Source organism: Myotis myotis, unplaced genomic scaffold (assembly GCF_014108235.1).
Source record: "Myotis myotis isolate mMyoMyo1 unplaced genomic scaffold, mMyoMyo1.p scaffold_m19_p_20, whole genome shotgun sequence".
Classification (NCBI taxonomy): Eukaryota; Metazoa; Chordata; class Mammalia; order Chiroptera; family Vespertilionidae; genus Myotis; species Myotis myotis.
In genome coordinates, this window is record NW_023416325.1 from 14,174,989 (window position 1) to 14,187,447 (window position 12,459).

General features: G+C 49.7%; 1 protein-coding gene across 1 annotated transcript; it reads left to right on the plus strand.

The window, feature by feature from the left end:
• The first annotated feature begins 3,408 nt into the window (after window positions 1-3,408).
• HCAR2 (hydroxycarboxylic acid receptor 2) lies at window positions 3,409-5,718 on the plus strand. Its single transcript, XM_036354103.1, has one exon. The coding sequence runs from the start codon at window positions 3,517-3,519 to the stop codon at window positions 4,627-4,629; it is 1,113 nt and encodes a 370-aa protein (XP_036209996.1). The 5' UTR covers window positions 3,409-3,516; the 3' UTR covers window positions 4,630-5,718.
• The last annotated feature ends 6,741 nt before the right edge of the window (window positions 5,719-12,459 follow it).

Below are 12,459 nucleotides of genomic sequence, written 5' to 3' on the forward strand. Positions count from 1 at the left end.
TCTCTCATCGATGTTTCTAACTCTCTATCTCTCTCCCTTCCTCTCTGTAAAAAATCAATAAAAAATATATTAAAAAAAAAAAAAAAAGAAGTAAAAGTCTCACCCTGGCCGGTGCGGCTTGGTTAATAGAGTGTCAGCCTGCACTCCAGAGGGCCTTGGTGCATTTTGTGTTAATTTTGGGGTACAGTGCAGGGAAGGGGCCCAACTTCACTCTTTTGCATGTGGCTATCCGATTGTCCCAGCATTATTTATTTACTTATTTATTCATTTATTTGAAAGAGAGAGGGAGAGAAACGCAGGTATGTGCCCTTGACCAGGAATCAAACCCGCGGGCGGACGCTCTAACCATTGAGCCCAGCGGCTAGGGCCCTATTATTCTTAATTAAAAAAAAAAAATTAGTTCCACCCAGTCCGTTGGCACACATTCAAGCTGTAATACGATCACTAGGCACGGAGACTCAAGTTCACCGTGCAAGTCATGGGTGATAAGTGAACTTTCCTCAAATCCCCGCGGAGCCACTGCCGTGGCTGTCGACATGATTCATTAGAACCAGTTTCTGTACAGCTCATGCGCTGGTAAGGAAAAGAACAAATCCGTAAGTGGAGGGTGCACGCAAGACAAAACATGCCCGCGGCGAAGGGAGGCCAGGAACGCCGCCGCAGGCCCCCAGTCCGAATGGGGGGCGGGGGCCGAGTTGACATTCTGCCCGCGTACCCTCAGCTTTGGTTTAGAACAGCGGTTTCCACCCTTTTTCCTCTCGTGCACACATCAACTAATGACTGAAACTCTGTGGCACACCAGGAAGGGAGTCTTTTGCTGATCTGACAAAAATTAAAAAAATAAGAAGGTATAATTTTGTTTCGTTCACACCGGACAGCTATCGTTGTGTTGGCTGTTGCCATGTTTTAATCTGACAACCTAAGGTGAAGAGAGGGCAGCGCCCCTGGCGGCAGGGGCAGGTACTGCGTGTTTGACAGCCTGCGGCACGCCCGCCGATTGACAAATCCCTGGTTTGGAATGCTAGGACGTGAGAACTTGGGAGGAAGCTTGAATGAAGTGCATCCTGTCATTTGCAGGTGAGGAAGCGGTGGGGTTCGGAGCTGGTTCAGGACGAAGCCAGAGCCACCGGCCTCCCCAGCTTTTCTCTCTTTTTCAAGCTTAACAATATCGGTTATTCTTGTCTAATTTTGTCCACGACAACGAATTGATTTTTTTCTTTCTCTCTCTGTCTCTGAAATCAATCAATAAAAAGCAAAAACCTACACAAATATCATAGAATTGTAAAATGTAGAAAGGGAGGGTCCCTTGCAAACTTTCGCTCCCAGAAATAACGTACTGGTTGGTTTCTCTGATTTGTGGTTAACCAAGACCCTTAGGATGACTGTACGAGCATCACTGACAAGTCCACATCTGGGATGGCCACAGGCAGCAAGGCCGGGAAGCAAATGCCAATCATTTCCCGGGAGACTAAGACGCCAACACAGCGAACGCAACCTCAGTCCAGCGCAGCCTCGCGGACGAGGCAGCGTGTGCTATGGTCAGGACACAGGCTTCGATGCCAGGGCCGATCCACACCCACCCTCTGCTCTTTTCTTTTTTCTTTAAATATATTTTTATTGATTTCAGAGAGGGAGAGAGAAACATCAATGATGAGAGAGAATCATTGATCGGCTGCCTCATGCATGCCCTCCACTGGGGATGGAGCCCACAACCTGGGCATGTGCCCTTGACCGGAATGGAACCCAGGACCCCTCAGTCCGACGCTCTATCCACTGAGCCAAACCAGCCAGGGCCCACGCTCTGCTCTTATTGGCTGGGTAGCCTTGAATACATGACCAACCTCTCTGAGCCACACTTTCCTCATTTTGAAACCTGAGTCAGTAATAGTCCCTACCTTCCGCACCGCAGGTGAGATAAGACAAGAGAGTGTATTTAAGGCACCGAGCGTGGGGTCTGACACATTGGAAGCTCCCAGTAACATTGGTGCAAACATCACCTTTATCATCGTCTTCATCATCAAGTGTGTCTGGTTCCTGGGAGTCTAGTATTAGATCATCCTGACTAATCCACTATCGAGAGTCTACCAACCTCTACTATTGAACCTGGGCGTGCAACTGAAAAAACAACTTTCCTATTTTTATATATATATATATATATATATATATATATATATATATATATATCATTGATTGACTGCCTCCTGCACGCCCCACACTGGGGATTGAGCCTGCAACCCAGGCCTGTGTTCTGACTGGAAATCAAACCGTGACCTCCTGGTTCATAGGTCAATGCTTAACCCCTGAGCCACCACCAGCTGGGCAACTTTCCTATTTCTAACTCCAAGTAGAAGCAATTTAGAAACTTGTAGCAAAGCAAGAAGTTGACAGACCCAAATGTCACGGGTAGAAATGTTCTGCAGCCTTACACCCAATTATACCGAAAAGCAAAGAAATGACGCGTGAAACGGTGACCGGCTTCGAAGCAAGAGTTCAAAGTCCTCTTAGGTCCTGTCACTCTGAGTTCAATTATTAAAAAAAAAAAAAAAAGAGGGGGCTTTTAAAATATCACATGCTAAGCGGGGGAGACGGGGGTACACAGGAACTCCCTGCACTTTCTGCTCGATTTGGCTGAGAAGCTCAAACTGCTCTCACAAACAAAGCTTGCTAATGTTTTAAAAAATCACGTACTTCGACATAAATCACTTGAGCAGGAAAGCGTATCAAAATCTAACACGAACAAAAAACCTCGGCTGGTTGTAACATATCCCTGGCAAGGCTCCCACTGTCTTAGGAAATTTTATGCTGCTCTCAAGTTGCTTTTTTTTTTTTCTTTTCTTTTGCAAAAGTAGAAATTCATTGCAGAGTTCTGGAGAAGCCAACCCATTGCTTGGGCCGAGAAGATGGGCCTGGGGGACATAACACCCACGTCACGTGTCCTCGTGAAATAGACAATGACTGTGTTCTCGGCGTCTCCAAAAGATACCACACACCTGCTGCTCCCTAACCCACGTGCCTGCGAACAGTGCCTCCCTGTTCTTAATGTTTCTGGAAAACCAGGCTGCTTAGCCCAGTGAGTCGTTGTCGCTATGGGCGTGAGCCGACCCCACGGCAGGGAATCCGTCTCCCGCACTGAGCAGGCAGCAGACAGGCTTGCAGAGGGATGCCCTGTGCGGCTCCGTCACTCCCCACGACGGGCGGCTTGCCCAAACCCATCCTTTACATTTAGAACGTTTTGTGGGTTCCTGTCGGCCCAGGGGATTTTTATTACTTATTTATGCAAACAGCCGGTTGCCTAAGAGCCTTGCCGGCTTTTTTTTTTTTTTTTTTTTTTTTTTTTAGCGATTTCGTAGTTTCCTGGTAACCATTCAGTCATCTATTTCAACACCCCGACGTGACATAAAGGCGGGCGGCGAAGCTCACATCCTCCACACAGACACACACCTCCCTCCGTGAGCACAGCCTAGGTGAGGCGCTCCCTGTGCCAAGAGCCAGCCGGCCGGCCGGCCGCCACCCCTCATGCAGCCGCACCACCCACACGACCGGGAGACTCACTTTCTGCCCATCGACAACAAGAACTGCTGTGTGTTCCGGGATGAATTCATCGCCAAAGTCCTGCCGCCCGTGTTGGGGCTGGAGTTTGTGTTTGGGCTCCTGGGCAATGGCCTGGCCCTGTGGATCTTCTGCTTCCACCTCAAGTCCTGGAAGTCCAGCCGGATCTTCCTATTCAACTTGGCCGTGGCCGACTTCCTCCTGATCATCTGCCTGCCGTTCCTGATGGACAACTACATGAGGAAGTGGGACTGGAAGTTTGGGGACGTCCCCTGCCGGCTGATGCTCTTCATGCTGGCCATGAACCGCCAAGGGAGCATCATCTTCCTCACCGTGGTGGCCGTGGACAGGTACTTCCGGGTGGTCCACCCCCACCACGCCCTCAACAAGATCTCCAACCGGAAGGCGGCCATCGTCTCCTGCTTCCTGTGGGCCCTCACCATCGGCCTGACGGTGCACCTCCTGTACAAGAAGATGCTGGTCAAGAACCACGACGCCTACCTGTGCAGCAGCTTCAGCATCTGCAATACCTTCCGCTGGCACGACGCCATGTTCCTCCTGGAGTTCTTCCTGCCCCTGGGCATCATCCTGTTCTGCTCCATCCGCATCGTCTGGAGCCTGCGGCAGCGGCAGATGGACCGGCACACCAAGATCAAGAGGGCCATCACCTTCATCATGGTGGTGGCCATCGTCTTCGTCATCTGCTTCCTGCCCAGCGTGGCCGTGCGCATCCGAATCTTCTGGCTCCTGCACACGATGGACAACCACGTGACGGAAGAGACCTGCGGCATCTACCGCTCAGTGGACCTGGCGTTCTTCATCACCCTCAGCTTCACCTACATGAACAGCATGCTGGACCCTCTGGTGTACTATTTCTCCAGCCCGTCTTTCCCCAACTTCTTCTCCGCCTTGATCCACCGCTGCTTCCGCAAGAAGAAGCCGGAGGAGCCGGATAATAATCGGAGCACAAGCATCGAGCTCACGGGGGACCTGAGTGCGTCCAGGAGCGTCCCGGGCGCTCTGATGGCCGAATCCGGGGAGCCGTGGAGCCCCTCTTACCTGACTGCAGCCTCTCGCTAAGCAGCTAAGGAGGGAGACTGTCACCAAGAACCAACGTCTCTGGAGAAACCGTGCCGTGCGGCCGGTGCCCAGAGGAACACCATGAAGCACGGCTTGCGGTTTCTGGGCCCGGCCCGGCCCGGAGGACCTGACTCAGAGGATCGGTGTGGGTGGAGTGGGCCGCTTGCTGCAGGGACGGCAGACATCTCGGAGGAACGGAGAGCGAAACTTCCGCTCCATCCTGGACACCCGCGGAACTGAAGGCGGCAAAACTGTCCAGGTTCCCTGCCCAGCGAAGTGGGAGCCACAGAGACGCCGATCGGTCGGCACCTGTGATTCATGGGGCGTCTGCCCTTCGCCTGCCTGAGGCTTGGCTGGTTCTCAGCTCCTGGGGCCCGTGCCTGGCCTGTTCCCGGCTCCGGCTCCGGCTGGGGAAAGGAGAACGAAGTGATTGAGAGGAGTTGCCGCTCCTGGCGGGAGCCCAGGCATCGTTTCCCAAGGCCTCGACCACCTGGGGCTCCTTGGGACCAATTCATCTTGCAGCCAAGCTTTAGCAGAACTGGACTAGACAGACTCATGAACTTCGGTTACCATCCCAGGTCCCCGCTGCGATAAGAAGGGGCTTAGCCCGAGAGAGACAGTGTTACTAAGGGAAGGAAACAGGCATTTGTGCTGCAGCCGGCAATTAATCCATTCCTCCCTGTTGACACACATTGGAAGGCTGAGCCGTTAAAAAGGCTTCAGGGAAAAGAGCTGCTCCCACCTGTTTGCTTTTGTCATTAAAAGGGAGATGCCGGCTGGTTGCCGCGGGAGGATGCCTCCCGGCTCATTTGCGTGTGTTTCTGTACTTGTGAGAAATCCACCCCGTCCATACAACTTGGAAGTGGGACACAGTCTGGGCTTGCATGTGTCTGGGTGACAGGTCACAGAAATGGGAATGCTTGCTCAAGCAGGGACCTTTATGGGTTGTGAACTGTGTCCTGGTAGAAAAATATCGTCTCCTGTAATGTGAGAAGGCCGAGGACGCTGAGACGGCGAAGTTAAAATTCCACATGCATTGGGGCCAGGGCAGGCAGGCCAGGGCATAAGTAAAAAAAAACCACTCCGTTCGGAAGGATAGTTGCAGACAGGAGTGCAAGAACAGATTGCCCTTGCGTTTGTTTAGATTTCAGTGAATATTGCTCTTCTTATTTGTGTATGTTAACAACTTATTTGTGTATATTAACCAATCTTTCCCCCCTCTTCCCCCAACAAAATCAATAAAAACTTAAAAATAAAATGAAAAAAAAAAAAAAAAGGAATCAGGCCGGACTGGTGTTTGCATAGAAGGGGGAAGACAGAGCTTCCCGTGGAGTTGTTTGGGGTTTGCATAGAAGGGGGAAGACAGAGCTTCCCGTGGAGTCGTTTCGGTTCCCCTGCTGCCGCGGAAGGGAGATGTCCGGTTTGAGGCGGTGGTGCGTCCAAGTTTCTGTTACGCCTTCATTTCCAGCTTCTCGATTCTTCAGCAAGACAGGTTTGCTCTCATGCCCTGACTGGGAGGCAGATAAGATATGCAGATATGCAGGCTCCCAGCTGAATGGCAGTCAATCTCCCTTGAATTGCACGTTTTCAGAGCACTTTGTTTATCTGGTTCTCCAATCAGCTCCTAGGGGTAGAAAGTTAAAAGCAGGGGTCACCTGAAGAGGAAGAAAGACATGGCAGAGAGGAGGCGGGGGGGGGGGGGGGGGGGGCGGCTGGGGGCGCTTGGGGGGGAGTAGGGATCCCTCACCCCCTGCGGGTGAGTCAGCAGGGAGCCAGGTAGAGCCGTGCCAACCTGTTCGCAACAACTCACATTTGTGCATTTGCTCATTCATTCCATTTGCTTTTTAAAAAAATACGTTTTTATATGTTTTTAGAGAGAGAAGGGGCGAGAGAGAGAGATAGAAGCATCAATGATGAGAGAGAATCATTGACTGGCTGCCTCCAGCATGACCCCCATTGGTGATGGAGCCTGTGATCCAGGCATATGCCCTTGACTGGAATGGAACGGTGACCTCCTGGTTCACGGGTTGACATTCAACCACTGAGCAACACTGGCCTGGCGGAAGATGCCTTTTTATCATTGTTTAATTCCAGGGCCGGTAAGGATGCAAATAACTGAAACCAAGTTCACATCCTGGAAAGATGGTGGCGTACCTCACAGAACATAAGGGAGAGGGAAGCCAGGCTGGGGCAGCTGCAGGCGACCAGCTCCCGGCCCATCGCCCCGGCTCTTAGCCAGGAACGTGACTCCGCCCTCAATACCTGTGTCTCTCAGGCCAGATTCCCAGAGCAGAGAATCTGATGGAACTCAAATCACTCTTCATGAAAAAGAGTCAAGACCACGGTCACACAGCAGCCGGGGGAAAGGGTATTTTTAAACGATTGTTTGTGTAAAAACATGCTCTCTGCCAGGCATTCCTCTGACAACATTTCAGCTCACCTTTTGTTTCATCGACTTAAACCGCATGTGTGGGCTTTTATCAGAGTCCATCTCAACTCTCGCGCTGGCAAAATTCCTGCCGTGTTATAAAACGATGGTCCCAGGAGAACGAAGAGGTGACCCGTCGACCTTCAGGGAGCCTGGGGTTGACATTGCCCCAAATCCACTCAGGCGTGGACTCTCATCTGTGAGTCCCAAAGCCCCCCAGAAAGGCTTGCTGGAGGATGAAAGTCCTGTTATCTGCACGTGGCTTAATACATTTGTGGCAAATGCTCGCGGGTGGACTTGGCTGCGTGCAGTACCTGCTCCTGAAGCTCTGTCCGTTAGGTTGCCTGTCTTTAATGACAAATGAAACATGACTATTTTGCAAGCAGCGCTGGATTTTCTTTGGGCTCAAATTGAACATTTGGCCACCCTCTGTGTTCCCGGAGAAGGGGGGTTTACAAGCATCAGGCCTGACCCAGAGTCCACAATCCCACGGCCCTGACAGCTGAGAGGCTATGCTTCTGGCCCTGGCTGGTGCGCTCAGTGGTTGGGCGTTGTCCCGTGCACCAGGAAGTCACAGTTCGATTTCCGGTCAAGGGTTCATGCACAGGTGGTGGGCTCGATCCCCAGTAGGGGGCGTGCAGGAGGCAGCCGATTGATGATTCTATCTCATCGATGTTTCTCTCTCTCTCTCTCCCTGCCTCTCTCTCTAAAAATCAATAAATTATTTGTTTAAAAAAAGGGGGGGGGGAGGCCTAACCAGTTGGCTCAGTGGATAGAACATTGGCCCTCAGGCTGAAGGGTCCCAGGTTCGATTCGGGTCAAGGGCATCAACCTTGGTTGCAGGCTCTATCCCCTGTAGGGGGCGTGTGGGAAGCAGCTGGTCAATATGTCTCTCTCATCAATGTTTCTAGCTCTCTATCCCTCTCCCTTCCTCTCTGTAAAAATCAATAAAATATATATTTTTTTAAAAAGGCTAGTACCCCTGGGATCTTAACAAATACTGATACGCTCAGCACTCCAGCCATACCCAGGGGGGGATGGATTTACAGCCCTCAGTGGGTATTGGGAGGAGAGTATGACATTCCCAATACAACTGGGAGAAGATGAGAGACCAACAGACCCACGCTGCCCTCAGGTTGAAAAACCGTGGGTTTCTGTTCCGCACTTCGGAATATGAAGCTTCGGTAGGAAAATGGTAGTGATGGTCCATTTTTGCTTTTGGTAAAGCAACACGATGCAAAGATAGACTCACCACCGAAAGACGCCCCATCCCTCACCCCCGTTCGATCTGCTGTCGCTGTGCTGGGTGTTTTACACAGACGACCTCATTTCGCCCTTTCGGCAACGTCAAAGGGTATTGAAAGGGGCTATTTCCGTTTCAGGGATGAGGAACTCTGAGGCCCGGAGAGTTGGAATAATTTGCCCGACGTCCTACAACCCGTAGGTGATGTGCCAGGAGTACAAATGCCTTAAACTTCTGAAAAAAGGCCAAGTGAGAGATGGGCAACGTGAACTGAAAAAAGTAGGGTGGGTACCTGGACCCCTTCGGTGGTCACTATTTCTGGAACTTCCCAGGCTGCCCAACCATTAGACCCGCAGGTACCTCCCAGGCCCAGGCTGAGATCATGTGCTTAAGGGGCTTGGCCTAGTGCCTTGCGCTCTATGAATATTTGCTTCCCTTCCCCAAAGCTAACTGGCGATGGCCCCTTTCTTTCTTGTGGAAGGTGCTCCTTGTCTTTCCAAAGAAGCTACCATCTCACAAGGAGGCGGGTTAGGGTGTTCATGCAACATTGGTTGCAATAGTGGAAACCAGAAAACCTAAGTGTCCACCAGTAGGGGGTTAGACACAGAGTAACACAGGCAGTCAATGCAATACTGCACCAATGGAGAAAAGTAAACTTGTACCGATAGGACTGCATCTTGAGCTTGGCATCTAGACCAGTGGTTCTCAACCTTGGCTGCCCATTAGAATCACCTGGGAATCTTTTGAAAATCCTGATTTCTGGGCCTCATCCTCCGGAAATTCCGTTTCTTTGTTACTAATGTTGTGGCCCCACCGCATCACAAAGAAACAGGATTTCCGGAGGATGAGGCCCAGAAATCAGGATTTTAAAAAGATTCCCAGGTGATTCTAACGTGCAGCCAAGGTTGAGAACCACTGATCTAGAGCAAAAAACAAGGTGCAGAAAGATACATGCAACATGGCAACATTTATGTAACTGACTCAGTCATGCTAATATAGATACCATGGTGCTTTTGGAAGCATCAGTATGTCATAGAACAGAAGTCATGGCTGAGAAGGATGGACAGTAACTACAGGATACAGACCATTTCTGGAGGAGGGAGGGAAATGGGATAGAAGCCGGGTTTCAACTCTCTGCAACGCTATATATATACACACTAGTGACCCAGTGCACGAAATTCACGCACATTAAAAGGGAAATAATTAGAGGAAATATTTTAATATTGCTATTTGCCCTTTATAATAGAAGTGTCAGAGATGAAAGAAAATTAGTAAAATGTATATGAAAATCTTCCTCCTGTCAGAGTCTGGGGCGTGCCATGGGAATCAGAGTCAAGTCCCCGCCCACCCATGTGCACCTCGAAATTGCACAAGACCCAGACCCAGCCGGCCCCACCCCCATTGAGCTAGATTCAGACCCAGCCAGCCCCTTCCAGGCAGTGGGCGCAGCCTCAGGTCCCCTGCCCTGGCCCAGTGCCATGCAGCCTCAGGTCCCTGCTAATTGCTCGTTAAAGCTAGTTAAGGGAACTCAGCCTCCGCTGTGGGCGCAGCCATCTTGACCATTACACCGTATGGAAATTTGCATATTCCCTCTTTATTAGATAAGATTTTTATTGATCTCTCTCTAAAGATCAATGGAAAAAATATCATTGGATGAGGATTAAAAACAAGTTGTTGTTTTTTTAAAAAAGACTAATAGCATCTAATCATCTTCCTTATACAGGGTGGGACAATACTAAGGTTCCTGCCCTGGCCAGTTTGGCTCAGTGAGTGTCCGCCTGTGGACTGAAGGGTCCTGGGTTTGATTCTGATCAAGGGCAAGTACCTCAGTTGCAGGCTCCTTCCCAGCCCAGGCCCTGGTTAGGGCTCGTGCGTGCGGGAGGCAACAAATCAATGTGTGTGTTTCTCTCACATTGATGTTTCTCTCTGTCTTTCCCTCTCTCTTCCATTCTCTCTAAAATTCAATAGAAAAATATCCTCGGGTGAGGATTTAAAAAAAAAAAAAAGTAAGTTTACTGTTGTTCATATGGAAAACAATACAATCACTAATTAATAATAATATAAGAGTAAACTCTGTGCTTCCCATCCTCACAGCTGTAACCCTACCTGCATCCCACCCTGTTCGCCTCCATCGGCCAGTGGTTTGAGAGCTGGGCTGGAACACTGTACGTGTTTATTTAGAGCCACTTATCACCTATAAATCCAAGCAGAATTTCACAGGAGGCCTGCGGTGCTGCACAGCGGAGAAATGCAACTGCAGGAAAAGGAGAAGCGCAGCGTGCAGGGCAGGCTGACTTTCCATCGGCAAACATTGCCCACCTGCTCCTTCTCTCTCCCCGTCTCCCTTGTGTTCACCGGTGAAACCAGCCTCAGAATTCACTGACATACCCCTTTTTTGTGGATGGGGGGGGGGGATGGATTTTATTTATTTATTGTAAACTGTAATTAGAAGATAAAATTAAATAAATAAAATTTTGAATGGGAAGTCAATGATTGTGCCTGGAAAGCAGAAAACGAGGGACTAGATTGTGTCTAGGTGGTGGAACACAGTTAGTGTAGGCAGGACCTGTAAGGCTTGAAAGAGCCTTTATCTTGGGAGGTAAGTCATCTCCCCAAAAGCCACTGCCCATGGACTCGGGCAGGATTTCAAGGCAGATTTCAGGCAAAAGCTTTCTCTAACATGTCACCCTCTGGGTAAAGCCGCCCTTGTTCTAATAATAAACCACGTGAGAAAGTAAGTACCAATATTAAACTGAATTTTTAAAAATCTTCACCTGAGGATATCTTTCCATTGATTTTTAGAGAGAGTGGAAAGGATGGGGAGAGAGAGAGAGAGAGAAACATCGCACTAACATGACTACTTTTAAAAAATGGAATGAGAGAAAAATATTATACTGCTCTCTGGGGTTCCCAGAGAGGCTGACATTTCAGTCATATATATATATATATAAAATCTCCTATATAATAAAAGGGTAATATGCAAATTGACCCTAACAGCAGAATGACTGGGAATGACTGGTCACTATGACACACACTGACCACCAGGGGTCAGACGCTCAATGCAGGAGCTGCCCCCTGGTGGTCAGTGTGCTCCCACAGGGGGAGCTCTGCTCAGCCACAAGCCAGGCTGATGGCTGCCAGTACAGCGGTGGTGGCGGGAGCCTTCCCCGCCTCCTCAGCAGCGCTAAGGATGTCCGACTGCAGCTTAGGCCTGCTCCCTGCTGGCAAGTGGACATCCCCCGAGGGCTCCCAGGCTGCCAGAGGGATGTCTGACTGCCAGCTTAGGCCAGCAGGTGGACATCCCCCGAGGGGTCCCAGACTGCGAGAGGGCACAGGCCGGGCTGAGGGACTCCCCGAGTGCACAAATTTTTATATATATTTATATTTGATTTTTAGAGAGAGAGGAAGGGAGAGGGGGAGAGAGAGAGAAACATCGATGTGAGAGCACAACATAGATCGGCTGCCTCCTGCACGCCCCCTACTGGGGAAAAAGTCTGCAATCCATGCATGTGCCCTGATGGGGAATTGAACCGGCAACTTTCAGTGCATGAGACAATGCCCAACCAACTGAGCCACACCAGCCAGGGCTCAAAAAAATATTTTCACAAAACTACTAAAATTATTAGTCAATCCAGAAAAAAACCTTTCTCAATATTTTTATCCACTGTTATTACTTCTAACAGAGAATTTTCATGTAAAACTCCTAAGAATTGTATTTCTAAAACAAAAAAAAAATTGAATTATGCCTCTTTTCCTACCTCAAAAACCTTTAATTATCAAAAGAATAAAGTTCAGTCCTGACCGGTTTGGCTCCGTGGATAGAGCATCGGCCTGCGGACTGAAGGGTCCCAGGTTCGATTCCGGTCAAGGGCATGTACCTGAGTTGCAGGCACATCCCCAGTGGGAGATGTGCAGGAGGCAGCTGATCGATGTTTCTCTCTCATCGATGTTTCTCTCTATCCCTCTCCCTTCCTCTCTGTAAAAGATCAATAAAATATTTTTTTTTTTTTAAAAAGAATAAAGTTCAAACTTAGTGTGGCCTCTTGCCACCAGGCTACATGATACCAACGTGGTATGGCAGAGGCAAGAGAATGAACTTTGGATTCAGACATTCCTAGAATGAAATGTGAGCTTTTCCTCATTTACCGCTAGGTGCCAG